A 19,883-nucleotide genomic window follows, 5' to 3' on the forward strand; every position below is an offset into this window, starting at 1 on the left:
TCACATTGTATGATTTTTAAGTAATTCATTTGCATTTTATTGCATGACATAAGTATTTGATCACCTACCAACCAGTAAGAATTCCGGCTCTCACAGACCTGTTAGTTTTTCTTTAAGAAGCCCTCCTGTTCTCCACTCATTACCTGTATTAACTGCACCTGTTTGAACTCGTTACCTGTATAAAAGACACCTGTCCACACACTCAATCAAACAGACTCCAACCTCTCCACAATGGCCAAGACCAGAGAGCTGTGTAAGGACATCAGGGATAAAATTGTAGACCTGCACAAGGCTGGGATGGGCTACAGGACAATAGGCAAGCAGCTTGGTGAGAAGGCAACAACTGTTGGCGCAATTATTAGAAAATATAAGAAAATATAAGAAGTTCAAGATGATGGTCAATCACCCTCGGTCTGGGGCTCCATGCAAGATCTCACCTCGTGGGGCATCAATGATCATGAGGAAGGTGAGGGATCAGCCCAGAACTACACGGCAGGACCTGGTCAATGACCTGAAGAGAGCTGGGACCACAGTCTCAAAGAAAACCATTAGTAACACACTACGCCGTCATGGATTAAAATCCTGCAGCGCACACAAGGTCCCCCTGCTCAAGCAGGCGCATGTCCAGGCCCGTCTGAAGTTTGCCAATGACCATCTGGATGATCCAGAGGAGGAATGGGAGAAGGTCATGTGGTCTGATGATTCAAAAATAGAGCTTTTTGGTCTAAACTCCACTCGCCGTGTTTGGAGGAAGAAGAAGGATGAGTACAACCCCAAGAACACCATCCCAACCGTGAAGCATGGAGGTGGAAACATCATTCTTTGGGGATGCTTTTCTGCAAAGGGGACAGGACGACTGCACCGTATTGAGGGGAGGATGGATGGGGCCATGTATTGCGAGATCTTAGCCAACAACCTCCTTCCCTCAGTAAGAGCATTGATGATGGGTCGTGACTGGGTCTTCCAGCATGACAACGACCCGAAACACACAGCCAGGGCAACTAAGGAGTGGCTCCGTAAGAAGCATCTCAAGGTCCTGGAGTGGCCTAGCCAGTCTCCAGACCTGAACCCAATAGAAAATCTTTGGAGGGAGCTGAAAGTCCGTATTGCCCAGCGACAGCCCCGAAACCTGAAGGATCTGGAGAAGGTCTGTATGGAGGAGTGGGCCAAAATCCCTGCTGCAGTGTGTGCAAACCTGGTCAAGAACTACAGGAAACGTATGATCTCTGTAATTGCAAACAAAGGATTCTGTACCAAATATTAAGTTCTGCTTTTCTGATGTATCAAATACTTATGTCATGCAATAAAATGCTAATTAATTACTTAAAAATCATACAATGTGATTTTCGGGATTTTTGTTTTAGATTCCGTCTCTCACAGTTGAAGTGTACCTATGATACAAATTACAGACCTCTACATGCTTTGTAAGTAGGAAAATCTGCAAAATCAGCAGTGTATCAAATACTTGTTCTCCCCACTGTATATATTGTTTATGCACTAACATTTTCAGTGTGTTCATTTCAGAACGCTCATGTCGTCATAGTCTTCATTGTCAGACAGGAACTGTAAAAAAATGTAATGTCACTCAGAGTGGCAAGCAGGAAATAAGAGTTGCGATTTTTCACAACGGTATTGAACTACCGGTCATAATCTATTTATCAGACCAATGCCGAACAGCCACAGAATTATGTTTCCTCCACTAATGCTGAATTAGCAATTTATAGGCCTACGTGAGAGACAGACCCGGCTGGAATAGAGTGTAGAATGCTGACTTTGACTCCTGGCCCACTCAATATGGCCCATTAGCTAATAATATGGGGTTACTGATAGGTGGGGAAATATTGGACGTTTAATGAATGTATTGCCTAAACCTTGCTGTTTGTGCCATTGAGTGTAAACACTCTCTCTCTCTCTCTCTCTCTCTCTCTCTCTCTCTCTCTCTCTCTCTCTCTCTCTCTCTCTCTCTCTCTCTCTCTCTCTCTCTCTCTCCCTCTCTCTCTCTCTCTCTCTCTCTCTCTCTCTCTCTCTCTCTCTCTCTCTCTCTCTCTCTCTCTCTCTCTCTCTCTCTCTCTCTCTCTCTCTCTCTCTCTCTCTCTCACTCAGACTTCCAGGCCCTAGTGCGAGGGTGTCCACTGCTGGCAGTGACATCACACCTCGCGGGTCGGTTGGCGCCGCCGGCAACCGGCGCAGTCAGGGCTTCACAGACAAGACCAAACCAGCCGCTCACCTGCACAAAGGTACGTCTGCCCTTCGCACACTCACCTTTATGACTGTGCATGTGTCTGGAATTCAACCTTGGGCAATATGGCCCACTCAAAGCCTGATCCATGACTCGAAATACGATCAATGTATATACACACACACACACGTCTTGATCATATTTCGAGTCATGGATCATGCTTTGAGTGGGCCATATTGCCCAAGGTTGAATTCCAGACACATGCACAGTCATAAAGGACCAAATGTCTAGACCACCTGCCAAGTCATTAAGCGCTGACAGTCTGTCCTGGTCCTGATGTGGATGATGATGTCTGTGAGTATAGCAGCTACCCTAATCAGGCCATTATAGTGTGGGAGGCCGTAGGAGTCACCCTTTCTCAGAATAGATCAAGGCCTATCCACAAAGCGTCTCATATTACAGTAGTGGTGCTGATCGAAGATCTGTCCGTATAATATTATTCTTTATGATACAAAAGGCTAAACTGATTCTAGATCAGCACTCCTACTCTGAGACGCTCTGTGGATACAGGTCCCTGAGTGCAGACACCCTCTTCCACCCACATTGCACTGCGTCAGTGCTGAAGCACTTTACTGCGATGTGAGTCGGGCCACGAAATGGAGTATTCGTCTTTGTTGCCCATGTCGAGGGCATAAAAGGTTATTCGTTAGATAAACAATGTTATGAGTCAAACTTGATATGATTTATGGTGTCAGATGCTTCACCTATTTACCTGGCTGGTCATGTGATTCTTCTATCTTGGCTAAGGGAGCTTTGGGATACAGAAATGAACAGTACAAGCTTCAGCACTGTGTATTACGAGGACAGTCGAAACACTGTGTGTGTGTGTGTGTGTGTGTGTGTGTGTGTGTGTGTGTGTGTGTGTGTGTGTGTGCCTGCGTTCGTTCGTGCGTGTGTATGCACGTGACACTGACCTATAGAGAGTGTGTGTGCTGCATGTCTCCTCGCTAAATGACATTGATATGGGTTACAAGGTGAGGTGACAGTGTGTGATTTATAGAGGTGTGTGTGTGTTAGATTTAGTGTTAGATTTAGTGTTGCGCTATAAAGGTTACCATGACCTCTAGCTGGTATGACTGATATGCACTGTGCTCTGTCTAACCTCAAAGGTGCTTGCTTATAGCAGGACACTGTGAATGACCTATGACTAGGGCTGTGGCGATCATGACATTTTGTCCCCTGGTTAATTGTCTCATCATTACGCACACCTGCCCCCATCGTTACGCACACCTGCGTCTCATGACACTCACCTGGACTCCATTACCTTCCTGATTACCTCCCCTATATTTGTCACTCCCCCTGGTTCTTTCATCAGGCATTATTGACTCTGTTTCTGTTTCATGTCTGTACACTGTTCGTGTTTCTTGTTTTGTACTATGTTCTATTTATTATGAAATATTCACTCCCTGTACTTGCTTCCTGATTATTAGCGTACACGTTAAAGAATAACGCCTCACCAAGAGGAAGCAACAGGGATATTTATTTTAATTTTTTACTGGTGACGTCGGGTCCAAGTGCCGCTGCCAAAGCAACTGGGGATGCCTCAGCTGGCTCGACAGATTCTCTAACCTCGGTTGGCTCGTCAGGCTCCCATGCCTCAGCCGGCTCGTCAGGCTCCCATGCCTCAGCCGGCTCGTCAGGCTCCCATGCCTCAGCCGGCTCGTCAGGTTCCCGCGCCTCAGCCGGCTCGTCAGGTTCCCGCACCTCAGCAGAAGCGACCGGCCCGCTCCTGGTCCCCAAATCAATCAAATGAAATCGAACTTTATTTGTCACATGCGCCTAATATAACAAGTGTAGAACTTACCGTGAAATGCTTACGTACAAGCCCTTAACCAACAGTGCAGTTCAAGAAGAGTTAAGAAAATATTTACCAAATAAACAAAAGTAAAAAATAATATATATATTTTTTAAAGTAACACAATAAAATAACAATAACACGGCTATATACAGGGAGTACCGGTACCGAGTCAGTGTGCGGGGGTACAGGTTAGTTGAGGTAATTCGAAGTGAAGTGACTATGCATAGATAATAAACAGTGAACAAAACAAATGGAGGGGAGGGGGTCAGTGTAAATAGTCTTATGGCTTGGAGGTAGAAGCTGTTAAGGAGCCTTTTGGTCCTAGACTTGGCGCTCCGGTACCGCTTGCCCTGCGGTAGCAGAGAAAACAGTCTGACTTGGGTGACTGGAGTCTCTGACAATTTTATGGGCTTTCCTCTGATGCCGCCTATTATATAGGTCCTGGATGGCAGGAAACTTGGCCCCAGTGATGTACTGGGCTGTACGCACTACCCTCTGTAGCGCCTTATGATCAGATGCCAAGCAGTTGCCATACCAGGCGGTGATGCAACCGGTCAGGATGCTCTCGATGGTGCAGCTGTAGAACTTTCTGAGGATCTGGGGACCCATGCCAAAAATGTTCAGTCTCCTGATGGGGAAAAGGTTTTGTCGTGCCCTCTTCACGACTGTCTTGGTGTGTTTGGACCATGATAGTTTGTTGGGGATGTGGTCACCAAGGAACTTGAAGCTCTCGACCCGCTCCACCCCGTTGATGTTAATGGGGGCCTGTTCGGCCCGCCTTTTCCTGTAGTCCACGATCAGCTCCTTTGTCTTGCTCACATTGAGGGAGAGGTTGTTGTCCTGGCACCACACTGCCAGTTCTCTGACCTCCTCCCTATAGGCTGTCTCACCGTTGTCGGTGATCAGGCCTACCACCGTTGTGCCGTCAGCAAACTTAATGATGGTGTTTGAGTCGTGTTTGGCCACGCAGTCGTAGGTGAATAGAGAGTACAGGAGGGGACTAAGTGCACACCCCTGAGGGGGCCCAGTGTTGAGGATCAGCGTGGCAGATGTGTTGTTGCCTACCCTTACCATGGCCCGGGACCATTCCTCTGGTCGGCGTCATCCGGCGGCAGGAGCCAAGCATCAGAGGGGGGGGGGGGGGGGGGGTTACGCACACCCGCCACCAGCGTTACGTGCACCTGTGCCTCATGATACTCACCTGGACTCCATGACCTTCCTGATTACCTCCCCTATATCTGTCATTCCCCTTGGTTCTTTCCTCAGGAGTTATTGTTTGTTTCTTGTCTGTACGCTTTTCATGTGTCTCGTTTTGCACTATGTTCTATTCATTATTAAATATTCACTCCCTGTACCTGCTTCCCGATTATTAGCGTACGCGTTAGTGTGTGGTCACATAAATCAAAATTCAATCAATCGTTATTCAGGACACACTGTCTGGGGTGAGACAAGAATGACATTATTCCTACAGAGAAAAAAAAACATGGTTAAAATGATACTCAGCTGAGTTTGTTTTTATAAGTTTATTAGTTTATTTCATTAGTAGTTATTAGTTACTATCACACGGCCTCTAGTCTTCTCACTGGACTCACGTTGTACATTCTCTACAGCCCCCAGGGGCTGTTATCATAGAAGTAGAATTATATTTCTATGGCAATTACAGTGTGACTGGTGTCTATCTACGGTCACCGTATTCAGATAGACTGACAATCTGTTTACTGTATTGACTTAATACGCCTCTATTTTCCTCTGTGTTTAGCCATGGTGAATCTGTTCTGACTGTGTATTTAGTTAGAGGTTTTACGTAGCCTCTCTGCACTGTTGTCACCACTCAGCTGGTCTACCGGGGTTGTTTCTGGACTCACTGTGTTTGTCTTCCACAGTCTCAATTCATTCCCCTGCGTTAGACTGTATGAACGATGGGGGCAGGAGAGATGGAGGGGAAAGAGAGAGAGAGATGGAGAGAAGAGAGAAAGAGAGGGTGATGTGATGTGATGTGAAGGGTGCAGAGGGACAGACGGCAGGTAGGGAGGGGAGGAGGGTTCGGAATCATCCCCCCCCCCCCCCCCCCCCCCCATAACCCCTGCCTTCCCCGTTGAGTGTCTGCCAAATCCCTCCCCCCTCCTCCCAACTCAGTCCTGCACAACAGTTCCACTCAGACTGCACTCTGTGGAACGTCTGTCAGAGTTTGGGACCCTGGCTTCTGCTCTCAGCTTCTTTTGGTCTCTACTCTACTGGGACAGTGATACAACAGGGCTCCTGAGGTTTGTCATCTATCTTTTCACTGCGCTCCTCCGAGCCTCACTAGGTGCTGAAACTCAACTTGAGATGAGTGCACGTCAATCTGAGATTTGTATGACAGTTAGGATTCGAGCCAGACTTATAGTACCATTGGTCCTGGTCTTTTACCTAGTGACCAGACACAGTGTCTGACTCAGTCATTTTTGACATTTTGTGATTTAGTTTGTGTGTTTTTTTTGATCACATACTGTTTTAATACAACATTTGACTTAATTAGCAACACGTTTATTAGCGGGAACATTCAGGGATTTACTACCTTGAAAGAAAATGCTGAAGATGCAGTAAAAAGGCTCAGTAAAAACGGCCAGTTCCGTTTTGTCTGGACTGAGCTGTTCTGCGTCAGTGTTGCTGACTGTAGAATGTAAAACATGTCACTGGAACCATCCTGTTTTACACAGTAGAGAGACATGAGCATACAGTGTGCCTTCCTCTTATGCTTTACATTAACTCAAGGTGACAGCAGCGAGAGAGAGAGAGAGAGAGAGAGAGAGAGAGAGATGTGACCTGTTGCTACAAGAAAAGGGCAACCGGTGAGGAACAAACACCATTGTAAATAGAACTCAGAAGTAAATCAACAACAGAATGGCTTCAACAGAAGAAAATACGCCTTCTGGAGTGGCCCAGTCAAGAGTCCTGACATTACAGTTGTGTGTGTTTATAGTATGACATAGAATCAGTAGTGTAAAAGGCAATGGCAAGAGTTAAACTAACTAAAAGCACAAGAGTGACCCTCGACTATCAACTACAACCTATCTATCATTCAGTAGTATACACTCAGAACAAATCTATCGTGTTTGCTGCTGCTGGCTAAAGAGATGAATTTCCAAAGGAATCAAGTCAAAGTCTCTGAAGTCTATGTTCAGATAGTTCTGAATATGTTCACAAATCCGAGGAACCCATTTCATGTGGCGAATTAACAACTGGCAAGAAGCAGAATGTGGGAGACCACAGTGCTTTTTCTCATTCTCATAAGGAACACACTAAGCGTTCCAAAATACATGAAGAGATAATATAAATTTTTAAAAAAGGTCCACATTTCACATTTCTTTTGTACTTTAACAATTTGCACATCTTTGCAACACTATGTCGACATAATATGACATTCGAAATGTCTCTATTCCTTTGTAACCTTTGTGGGTGTCATGTTTACTGTTCATTTTTGTATTATGTATTTCACATTTTGTTTATCTATGTAGACATATGTTTCCCATGCCGACAAAGCCCTTTCAATTGAATTGAAAGTATGTGCGTTCTATGCGAATGTGCGTGTGGGTGCTTACTCTTGTGTGTGAGCGTGCGCGGTGTGCATGCATGCATGCACACATGTGAAAGTGTACGCAGAGTGCAGACAGCGCTGAATGAATGGCCAGCCGCTGAGCTGTAGCCTCTCTGTTCGAGCGTGTTCATGTGGAGGAACTTTTTAAAAGCTTCACTCCAAATAAAGACTGGCTGTCCCACATGGGGATATGAGTAAGCAGTTTAAACAAATTACTTATTGTACTCCTCGATAGAAGTCGGCTATATTACATGATACTCCGTTAAACTGAGCAATTGAACATATAAAGCAACAAAAAAAAAACGACAATTCACTTCTAGCGGTCTATTTATTTATTTTGAGGGTTTTTCTGGCAAGACAACTGTGTGTGGCTAAAAATGGTTGCTCTCTGGGCAGCCCTGGAAATACGCCTAAGCCATTTCTATAAGTATCATACTGTACCTTACTGTATGTTGCTAAAAAAGGCTCTTCCTGAATCTGGACACATTCATCATCATATGTTTAGGCTGCGCGTCATTTTAAACTGTATACAATGTCTATAAGTATGATACTGCTCTCCCCCCCCCCCCCCCCCTCTAGGCTCAGTCATGGGTTTATGTTTAGACTTTACGTCTATCTCTATATGTTTGTATAGGCAGGGAATGTCCAGGTCAGTACTGACTGACGGGTGATCTAAATTAAGGTCTCGTGACCGTGAAAGCGGTCAAGAGGGCTACACAGTGTCGGCCGATGCTAGCCCCTCTGTGTTTAAGCTTGTTTTTGCGTTCGGTTGCGTTGCGGTCTCGACCCTGTTTGCCTCCCGGGTTTAGTTTGGGACGGGGTTAAGCCATTACGCGCTGTGGGGAAACCATGGGCCCTTTGAAGTGGCTGTGCTGAACAAACATGTCTCTGACACACGCATGCGCGCGCACGTACACACATGCTACACACACACACACGCTCAGGACGTTTGTATTGTACACTTGGTACTGGCACATATAGACAAAGTGGAACAGACACAGTGGAACACACACACAGGCATGATGATCCGTGAAAAGGGTGGATATCCCAGAAGCCTGTGATGTTATCAGGACAGAGGGCAGCTCAGGGTAGGACCCGACCCCAGAGAGAGAAAGTTGATAGCGAGAAAGGGGAGAGGCAGAGAGTCAGAAATAGAGGCGGACCGAGAGATTATAGAAAGACAGAGAGAGTACGCTACAAAAGTATGTGGACACCTGCTCGTCGAACATCTCATTCCAAAATCATGGGCTGGCCGCCCGGCCAAACTGAGCTATCGGTGGAGAGGGGCCTTGGTCAGGGATGTGACCAAGAACCCGATGGTCACTCTGACAGAGCTCCAAAGTTCCTCTGTGGAGATGGGAGAACCTTCCAGAAAGACAACCGTCTCTGCAGTACTCCACCAATCAGGCCTTTATGGTAGAGTGGCCAGACAGAAGCCACTCCTCTGTAAAAGGCACATGACATGGCTTCCCGTGTGGTGCAGTGGTCTAAGGAACTGCTTTGCAGTGCTAGCTGTGCCACTAGAGATCGTGGTTCGAGTCCAGGGTCTGTCGCAGCCGGTCACCGGGATACCCATGGGGCCGTGCACAATTGGCCCAGCGTCGTTCGGGTTAGGGGAGGGTTTGGCCGGTAGGGATGTTCCTGTCCCATCGTGCACTAGGGACTCCTGTGACGGGTTGGGCGCAATGCACGCTGACACGGTCACCACATGTACAGTGTTTCCCCCGACACATTGGTGCGGCTGGCTTCCGGGTTAAGCAGGCATTGTGTCAAGAAGCAGTGCAACTTGGCTGGGTTGTGTTTCGGAGGACGCACGGCTCTCGACTTTTGCCTCTCCCGAGTCCGTACGGGAGTTGCAGCGATAGGACAGGACTGTAACTACCAATTGGATACTACGAAATTGGGGAGAAAAAGAAAACATACCAAAAAAAATAAGGCACAGCTCGCTTGGAGTTTGCCAAAAGGCACCTAAAGGACTCAGACCATGAGAAACAAGATTCTCTGGTCTGATGAAACCAAGATTGAACTCTTTGGTCTGAATGCCAAGCGTCACGTCTGGAGGAAAGTTAGCACCATCCCTACGGTGAAGCATGGTGGTGGCAGCATCATGCTTTGGGGATATTTTACAGCGGGCAGGGACTGAGAGACTAGTCAGAAAACCTGCTCCAGAGCGCTCAGGATCTCAGACTGGGGCGAAGGTTCCCCTTACAACAAGACAGCGAACCTAATCACACAGCCAAGACGACACAGGAGTGGCTTCGGGACACGTCTCTGAATGTCTTTGAGTGGCCCAGCCAGAGCCCGGACTTGAACCCTATCGAACATCTCTGGAGAGACCTGAAAATAGCTATGCAGCAACGCTCCCCATCCAACAATTTTTATTTTTTTAACCTTTATTTAACCAGGCAGGTCAGTTAAGAACAAATTCTTATTTTCAATGAGAGTGAGTTAACTGCCTTGTTCAGGGGCAGAACAACAGATTTTGTACCTTTTCAGCTCAGGGATTTGATCTTGCAACCTTGCGGTTATTAGTCCAACACTCTAACCACTAGGCTACACTGCCGCCCCAGACAGAGCTTGAGAGGATCTGCAGAAAAGAATGGGAGAAACTCCCCAAATACAGGTGTGGCAAGCTTGCCGCGTCATACCCAATAAGACTCAAATCAAATCAAAGATTATTTGTCACGTGCTCTAAATACAACAGGTGTAGACCTTACAGTGAAATACTTACTTACAGGCTCTAACCAATAGTGCAAAAAAGGTATTAGGTGAACAATAGGTAAGTAAAGAAATAAAACGACAGTAAAAAGACAGTGAAAAATAACAGTAGCGAGGCTATATACAGTAGCGAGGCTACATACAGACACCGGTTAGTCAGGCTGATTGAGGTAGTATGTACATGTAGATATGGTTAAAGTGACTATGCATATATGATGAACAGAGATTAGCAGTAGCGTAAAAGAGGGGTTTACGGGTGGTGGGTGGCGGGTGGCGGGACACAATGCAGTTAGCCCGGTTAGCCAATGTGCAGAAGCATTGGTTGGTCGGGCCAATTGAGGTAGTATGTACATGAATGTATAGTTAAAGTGACGATGCATATATGATAAACAGAGAGTAGCAGCAGCGTAAAAGAGGGGTCGGGGGGCACACAATGCAAATAGTCCAAGTAGCCATTTGATTACCTGTTCAGGAGTCTTATGGCTTGAGGGTAAAAACTGTTAAGAAGCCTTTTTGTCCTAGACTTGGCACTCCGGTACCACTTGCCATGCGATAGTAGAGAGAACAGTCTATGACTGGGGTGGCTGGGGTCTTTGACAATTTTTAGGGCCTTCCTCTGCACCGCCTGGTGTAGAGGTCCTGGATGGCAGGCAGCTTAGCCCCAGTGATGTACTGGGCCGTACGCACTACCCTCTGTAGTGCCTTGCGGTCGGAGGCCGAGCAATTGCCGTACCAGGCAGTGATGCAACCAGTCAGGATGCTCTCGATGTTGCAGCTGTAGAACCTTTTGAGGATCTCAGGACCCATGCCAAATCTTTTTAGTTTCCTGAAGGGGAATAGGCTTTGTCGTGCTCTCTTCACGACTGTCTTGGTGTGTTTGGACCATTCTAATTTGTTGTTGATGTGGACACCAAGGAACTTGAAGCTCTCAACCTGCTCCACTACAGCCCCGTCGATGAGAATGGGGGCGTGCTCGGTCCTCCTTTTCCTGTAGTCTACAATCATCTCATTTGTCTTGGTTACGTTGAGGGATAGGTTGTTATTCTGGCACCACCCGGCCAGGTCTCTGACCTCCTCCCTATAGGCTGTCTCGACTCGAGACTGTAATCGCTGCCAAAAGTGCTTCCACAAAGTACTGAGTAAAGGGTCTGAATACTTACGTAAATGTGATATTTCAGTTGTTGTTTTTTAACACATTTCTAAAAACCTGTTTTTGCTTTGTCATTATGGGGTATTGTGTGTAGATTGATGAGGAAAAAAAATAAATTGAATACATTTTAGAATAAGGCTGTAACGTAACAAAATGTGGAAAAAGTCAAGGCGTCTGAATACTTTCCAAATGTACTGTAGATGAGTTTTTGGTTTAACCCATTGTTTAACAGAGGTATGAAAGAGGCTGTGTAGACTAGAGTGTGTGTGTGTGTGTGTGTGTGTGTGTGTGTGTGTGTGTGTGTGTGTGTGTGTGTGTGTGTGTGTGTGTGTGTGTGTGTGTGTGTGTGTGTGTGTGTGTGTGTGTGTGTGTGTGTGTGTGTGTGTGTGTGTGTGTGTGTGTGTGTGTGTGTGAGAAAGACAGAGTTGGGTTATGGCAGGAAGTTCACTGGTGGTCTGTGGTTAAGTCCTGAGGGCCTCTCTCTGTCTGTCAGACTGAGATTTCAGACTACTAATTGACTGCACTAATTGAGTAGTTAAGATTTAAACACTAAAACCTGGGTCCTGTGTAAACTACGAGAATACACAAGTCATACCGAGGCACAAAGGTGTGTGTGTGTTGGTGGAGTTCTATTTTTGTCCCAAGGTAGTGAACTTTGTCACAGTGATCTTAGTAGCCAGGTCAGGAGGTCTATGATCTCTTACGAGTGGGATGTCAGCAGTCCATGTGTTTGTGATATTGCACCAAACAAAAGTTCACTGTGTGGCAATCTTTAGGTGTGGAAGAGGGAGAAGGAATGTGAGTGGCTCAGGGGTGAGTGTTTATGTGCATTGATACATCACGTGTGTGTCTAAAACAGGCACACAAGTCAATTGTGTGACATAAGAAGGGGATTGAATTCAATACAACTTTATTGACAACTGTGGGACAAAGGGGTTCATTGCAATTTCACTTCTGACCCAGGATGCGAAATGTGGATCTCCTTTTCATTCAAACTGGGGCATCTTAGGTGGTCATCTGGTTCTGGGTCATCCCCAGAAATGCTCTGTGTGTTTCTTGTGTCCACTGTCCAAGCCAACCACAATGTCCACTTCTCAACCAAAACCCAAGCTGCTTTCACCCCCTTTTCTCCCTCTGGGGCACAGACCGTTCTGTTGGCATGACGTAAGCTTCTCAAAGGTTCCCCTTTTCCCACATCCCAGCCTCAGTGAGTTTGAATCCCTCGCTCTTCCTCATTCTCTGTCTCTCATTCTCTCTCTCTCCCTCCTCTACCTCCTCTGTAATTACCGCCGATCCCCTCTCTCTCATTCAATAGGAAGCCAGCTATTAGCAACCTGACCCACTTTCCGCCGGCTAACCTCTAGCACGGCTAATTGGGCCCTAATCACTTCCTAATGGGCGCATTGTTTCAATGCGCGCTTGCTAAATACTGAACTGGGGGGGAAACGAAAGGGGCATGAAAAGCAATTAGGGCATGAAAGGTGTTTAAAAACCAGGAATAAATGTGATGAAACTGGTATGTGGCATAAAGATGTGGAGTGTTTAATATTCCTAGTAAATACTTCCTTAACGAGGCCCAAATGTGTGAATATTAAGTTAGATTAGTTTAAGGAGTTACCGAGTGTTTCGAGTCATGTTAATGCAGTATACTGAAAAAGGGGTTGCATACTGCACTGTACGAAGAGATAGTACACTCTTACAAAAAAGGGATTCCAAAAGGGTCCTTCGGCTGTCCCCATAGGAGAACCCTTTTTGGTTCCATGTAGAACCCTATGTGGAGAGCATTCTACTTGGAACTGAAAAGGGTTCTACCTGGATCAAAAAAGGGTTCTTAAAAAGGGTTCTCCTATGGGGACAGCCGAAGAACCTTTTAAAGGTTCTGGGTAGCACCTTTTTCCCTAAGTGTATTGAAAAGGAATTGCAACGGACGAAATTCGAGATCATTACTTAATAGGCCGTGTTTGTGAAGGTATTTGGAAGTGCAGCAGGACAGGGGCTTCTGTTTTGCTGTGTCCGTGTGCTGTACTGGCTGACTTATGGGTTGGGCATGGGAGTGGCCACAAGGGCAGTTTGGCAGTTTGGCTTTGAATATTCAAAGTAATGCTAGCAGTAAGTTGGCACTTGGAGTCTCTACAGGCACACAACAATAACTACACTATTCTTGTACCGTACAGTAGTAGTATCTTGAGGAAGAACATCTTAGCTATGAGTTCTGTATGTTGGTTTTGGATTTGATTGTGACTGTTTTTGGTAAGTCAAACATGATTGATTTAGAGGAGTAACAAAATACAGTATAAACTTTTTTAAAAGTGCTTTGTGTTTGGTTTCTGTGTGCTCTGTAACAGTAAAACAGACGTGTCTTATGTAAAACCTTCGTTTCGACAAAACGGTCCAATTTAATGAAAATGTTTTTGTGTTTTAGCCAGCTCATTTCCACAGTAGTTCAGAATACAGACTTGGGATAGAGCAAGTCTTTGTCTGTGAATTGGAAGATAATGACCAGAATCAGTCCATATAAGTCCAAACCTCCCAAGGGTGTCAGTAGCAGTGTTCTATCTTAGCTCAAATTCCTAGGTCAAACTTTAAAGGGCTTTCCCTCATTGTTTTTATAAACAGTTTATGATGGGCACTCTCATTGTTAGTGTCCAAGGTTTCTAATAGTTATCCGAATGTCGTGGGTTCGCTGGCGCTAAGTAATGACACGTTCAGACTGTGTCAACACAGGCTAACTCAAGCTTTCCACAGTGCAAGACCTTATATGGACAGTTAGTGTGGGGTCTATGAGGATTGCTCTATCTAACCATCTCTTATTTCTCTCATTTCCCCTCTCCTTATCCTCTCTCCCACTCCTGCTTTCTCCCGTCTCTTCATCTTCTTCTTCTTCACTCCTCTCATCTCCTAATCCCCTCTCGCTCCTATTCTCCTCCCCTCTCCGTTATCCGCTTCTCACTTCCTCCTCTCATCTCCTAATCCCCTCTCGGTTATCCGCTTCTCACTTCCTCCTCTCATCCCTTTTTTTCATCCCTTCCACCTCTTCATCCTCTCCTTTTCCTCTTCCTCACAGAACCGTCAGAGGGCATGACTTCACAGACTCCGGTGATGACTGAGCATGCTCCGTCGTCCCCGGTGACCATCAGCACTTCCGCCAACAGCGTCTCTACCTCGGCTCCCGTCCCTCCATCCTCCTCCTCCTCTTCCTCGGCCATCCCCCACCCCAACTCCAGCAGCAAGCCGTGGAGGAGTAAGTCTGTGAGCTCCAAGCACTCCTCCTCCTCAGCCATGCTCTCTGTCAAGCAGGAGAAGGATACCTCCTCTAAGGCCTGCTCGTCCACCGAGCCCCCCCCTAAAGTCATCCAACAGAAGTCTATGCTGGAGAAGCTCAAGCTGTTTAACAGTAAAGGTGGATTTAAGTCCTCGTCCTCCAGCAATCAGGGGGCTCAGGCCGACAGCGGTGCCCACGCCCGGCAGCTCGGGGCTGGTGAAGTAGAGCGGGCAGAAGCAGGGTCCAACACCGGCTCCCTGGAGGAGGCAGAGGGGAACACCCGGCCCGGCGTCAACGGGACCGGTAACGGGACGACCCACGGTGGTGCCTCAGCCCATGTCCCTACCAGCGCCACAACAACCAGCAGCCCCAAGATCGCTCTGAGGGGAATCGCTCAGCGCACGTTCAGCAGAGCTATGACTGCTAAAAAGAGCTCAGTGAAAGGACTGGAGAAGGAGAAAGAGAAGGAGAAAGAGAAGGAGAAGGAGAAAGAGAAGGAGAGGGGGAAGGAGAAGGAGAAAGAGAAGGAGAAAGAGAAGGAGAGGGGGAAGGAGAAGGAGAAAGAGAGGGAAAGAGGGAAAGAGGCGGGGAAACACATTGCCACCGAGAGGATGGAACTCAGGGGGGAGGAGCCTAAGGAGGAAGCGACAACCAGTGTCGCAATGGAAACGGAACCCTCCTCCAATAAGAGAACTTCTAAAATCGGCAGTTTCATACCCAAAGGGAGCAAAGTGGCCAAGAAGGAGAGTTCTGTCCCTGCACACAGCGGCATACCAAAGCCAGGGGGTAAAACCTCAGGGGTAGGGGGGAAGGCGCCCTCGGCAGGGGGGAAGGAGGGTGGGGAGCGTCCCCGGAGCATGCGGTTGGGAGGGGGTCTTGTCCTGCAACGCGGACACTTGGACAGAGACAGGGACAGCAGGCACTCTAGCTCTACCTCTAGTCTGGCTTCTACAGAGGGCAAGGCCTCACAACAGGGCCACAGCGCCGCCCCGGTGGTGGATGGTGGTAGTGGTGGCGCTACACAGAGCACAGCCTGCAACACAGTCAGCGTCCAGCTACCTCAGCCCCAGCAGCACCACAGCCACCCCAACACAGCCACTGTAGCACCCTTCATGTACAGGTGAGTAATACACATACTTTGGACTGATAAAACTGTAAACTTTAACATTTGTCAATCCTTTGTGAATCTGTAATAGTATCCTGAGAAAGTCTGAAAGGACCATAAGTCATTAGTCACTGATCATTAGTGGGAATCTGCAAGCTGTTTGCTAGGAATTTCCCTATCACCTAGGTCACAAACGGACGTGGACGGTATCATGGTGACAGAGGCAGGGTCAGGAGGAAGGGGCGGAGAAAACATCCCCTTTAAAGCCAGCCAGCCATCCATTGAGGACCTTTCAGGTAGGCCATCGACTAGTTCTGTCTGTAGGAGCTGATGGGCGATTGATTATGTGTCTGAACTGTACAGAAGTTACATGGGCCATTTTTTGGGGGGTTATTTTTGATTGTGTGAGATTGTTAGTTTGAAGAGAACAGCACGTGAACACGACTAGGGTTGATCCTATCTGATGGGAAACATACCTTTCTGGCTCATGCACTCTCAATTCAGTTGTGGTTTTTGTTGTGTCCGTTAGTGAAGCGCAGGTTGACTCATAGCCCGCAGTCCTCTCAGTAATATCCACGGAGCGGGCGAGTTTAGGGTCATGAAATATTGTGTTGATGACGGGCAGGTGGCGGGCGTGTTGAATAAAGTTAAAACAACACCTTAAAAAAATCAAGAAAAATATAATTCATATCTATAGGCTACATTGAGGCTTTTATTTCGTTATTGTAGGCTATCTAGCATTAGTGTGTAAAGCCTACGCGTTAGGACCTAACCGTACGCTCGCAAAATAGCCTACACTCCAATTGCCAAATGTTTTTTTGGGGGAACGGGGAGAAAAAGTTAACGTGTATCCATGGAGGCACAAAGGACGTCGGAGTTGACTCTGACGGTAGCCGAACAGCACATTTTCTATATTAGCGGGTTAGGGTCGGGTGTGGGCCTCAGACTTTGACTTCATCACATATAGTCTGGTGGTTGCTGATGGGTTATTAGCAATTGCGGGCGGGTGTGGGTGAACAGGCAGTTGATCCGCGCACCGCTAGTGCCTATGTACTCAGTCACAATGTTTGTTCTGTATAGCAGAAGATCCAGAGACAAGGCGGCTGCGGACTGTTAAAAACATTGCAGACCTGCGCCAGAACCTGGAAGAGACCATGTCCAGTCTACGGGGGACTCAGATCACACACAGGTAAGAACCTCCTGCAATGAGAATGGACAATGTCCAGCTAAGTAGCCAAACGGATACCAGTTTCAATTCCACATTCTGTTTCTGTGTATCCACTGACATCCATTAAGACATAACAGACACAGCTCCTACAGAGAGACCACAATAGTGATCACAATAAAGCTATTCTTAGCAATGACCCATAACACGTTCTCTTGTGAAAAAAATCCCCAAAGCAGGCTGTTAATGTAAAAGGAAAAGTGAGTTAGCATGTCTGTTTTAACTAGCGGTCGTGTTAATGGGTGGTCCACTAGGACAACGGTCTAATTTTGAAGCTGGAGAGCGGCTTAAGTGGGACATGACTGCCACCTAGTGGCCATGTAGTGTCACTAGTAACTCACGAGTCTGACACTGGGGATGTGTCCCGGCCTCCAGGGTTGCCAGATAGAAATAGAATAAAGGACTAAGTTGGATGAACTTTTGCGGTTTGAGACTTGTCTGTCTGATGCTCTATTCTAGTGTGTATGTAATGGAGGGCTTGTTCTCCAAAACCCACTAGACTGTGTCTTGTGTCTGGTTCTTTCAGCATGATCTCCCCCCTGTATGAGAGTGTCAGTGTCTTTGATCCAGTAGTGGCTGGATGGAGCGGTGGGCTTGTCTTTGGATTTTGATTCAAGCTCCTGACCCAGTCTCTCTCCCCGCTGCTTGCTCTCTCTTTTTCGCACAATTGGAGAGGTCTTACCCACTGTCTAGTCGAGTCCAGTTCAATGCTGCTGAGCTAATGTCTAGCCTTACGCTCAGTCTTTTTTCCCGCTTCTCCCCCCCCCCCCTCTCTCCCTCCCTCCCCCAGCACCTTGGAGACGACCTTTGATAGCAACGTCACCACGGAGATCAGCGGTGGCAGCGGCGGCGGGAGTGGGCGGAGCATCCTCAGCCTGACTTCCTCCCGGCCCTCCCTGTCGTCATGGCGAATGGGCCAGTCCAGCCCCCGCCTGCAGGCGGGTGACGCCCCCTCCACGGGGAACGGCTACGGGGGTCGTGCCTCGGGAGGAGGAGGAGGAGGAGGAGGAGGAGGGCAGGGGGGGCGCTACCTGTACCCTGGCCCCCTGCGGAGACAGCTGGCGGGGCGGGGAGGTGCCCTCAGTATGGATCTGGGGGGGAGAGGGGAGGATATTGACCTGGAGGGCATCGCCATGGAGGTGACGGGCTACATGAGTGACGGGGATGTGCTGAGCAAGAACGCGGCGCGCCCTGATGATGTCACCAGTGGGTGAGTATTTTGAGAGAACTAGCATGTGATGACAGGGTAAAAAAAACTACTCATCCCTTTTGGGGCTGGTTTGGTTGGTTTTGCGCCCTTTCTCATAGGTTTGGGAATCAATATATTGTAAGTGGCTGTCATGTCACAAGAGGGCGCCAGTGTATTTGTAATCCCAACAGTAATGTGGCACGAAGGGAGAAATACAGTTGTTGTTGTGAGAGAACTTGTAAGACATTCTGTAGTAGCTTTTTGAGATGGTATACAGTGCATTCGGAAAGTATTCAGACTCCTTGACTTTTTCCACATTTTGTTACGTTACAGCCTTATTCAAAAAAAATATTAAATTGTTGTTTTCCCTCATCAATCTACACACAATACCCCAAAATGACATAATGAATATTTTTTTTGCACCTTTATAAATAAAATAAAACTGAACTTTCACAAGTTTTATTTAACCTTTATTTAACTAGGCAAGTCAGTTAAGAAAAAATTCTTATTTTCAATGATGACCTAGGAACAGGTTAACTGCCTTGTTCGGGGGCAGAACGACAGATTTGTGCCTTGTCAGCTCAGGGATTCAAACTTGCAACCTTTCGGTTACTAGTCCAACGCTCTAACCACTAGGCTACCCTGCCGCCCCACTATGCTAAGTATTCAGACCCTTTACTCAGTACTTTGTTGAAGCATCTTTGGCAGCGATTACAGCCTTGAGTCTTCTTGGCACACCTGTATTTGGGGAGTATCTCCCATTCTTCTCTGCAGATCCTCTCAAGCTCTGTCAGGTTGGATGGGGAGTGTCACTGCACAGCTATTTTCAGGTCTCTCCAGAGATGTTCGATCGGGTTCAAGTCCGGGCTCTGGTTGGGCCACTCAAGGCCACTCACCCACTTCCCTTGATCCTGACTAGTCTCCCAGTACCTGCTGCTGAAAAACATCCCCACAGCATGATGCTGCCACCACAATACTTCACCATAGGGATGGTGCCAGGTTTCCTCCAGACGTGATGCTTGGCAATCAGGCCAAAGAGTTGAATCTTGGTTTCATCAGACCAGAGAATCTTGTTTCTCTGGAGCTCTGTCAGAGTGATCATCAGGTTCTTGGTCACCTCCCTGACCAATGCCCTTCTCCCCCGATTGCTCAGTTTGGCTGGGCGGCCAACTCTGTGAAGAGTCTTCTTCCATTTAAGAATGATGGAGGCCACTGTGTTCTTGGGGACCTTCAATGCTGCAGAATGTTTTTGGTATCCAATCCCCAGATCTGTGCCTCGACACAATCCTGTCTCGGAGCTCTACGGACAATTCCTTCAACCTCATGGCTTGGTTTTTGCTCTGACATGCACTGTCAACTGTGGGACCTTATATAGACAGGTGTGTGCCTTTCCAAATCATGTCCAGTCAATTGAATTTACCACAGGTGGACTCCAATCAAGTTGTAGAAACATCTCAAGGATGATCAATGGAAACAGGATGCACCTGAGCTTAATTTTGAGTCTCATAGCAAAGCGTCTGAATACTTATGTACAGTGGGGAGAACAAGTATTTGATACACTGCCGATTTTGCAGGTTTTCCTACTTACAAAGCATGTAGAGGTCTGTAATTTTTATCATA

The 19,883-nt window shown here is 47.2% G+C and overlaps 1 protein-coding gene across 2 annotated transcripts in view; it reads left to right on the top strand.

The window, feature by feature from the left end:
- LOC139575060 (neuron navigator 2-like) overlaps positions 1 to 19,883 on the top strand; it is a 121,658-nt gene that overhangs the window by 44,581 nt on the left and 57,194 nt on the right. For both annotated transcript variants that reach the window (XM_071400030.1, XM_071400031.1), the window contains exons 6-10: positions 2,104 to 2,237; positions 14,547 to 15,864; positions 16,036 to 16,145; positions 16,930 to 17,038; positions 17,865 to 18,284. In XM_071400030.1, the coding sequence (XP_071256131.1) occupies positions 2,104 to 2,237; positions 14,547 to 15,864; positions 16,036 to 16,145; positions 16,930 to 17,038; positions 17,865 to 18,284 (2,091 nt within the window). The remainder of the gene's footprint in view (positions 1 to 2,103; positions 2,238 to 14,546; positions 15,865 to 16,035; positions 16,146 to 16,929; positions 17,039 to 17,864; positions 18,285 to 19,883) is intronic.

Source organism: Salvelinus alpinus, chromosome 5 (genome assembly GCF_045679555.1).
Source record: "Salvelinus alpinus chromosome 5, SLU_Salpinus.1, whole genome shotgun sequence".
NCBI lineage: Eukaryota > Metazoa > Chordata > Actinopteri > Salmoniformes > Salmonidae > Salvelinus > Salvelinus alpinus.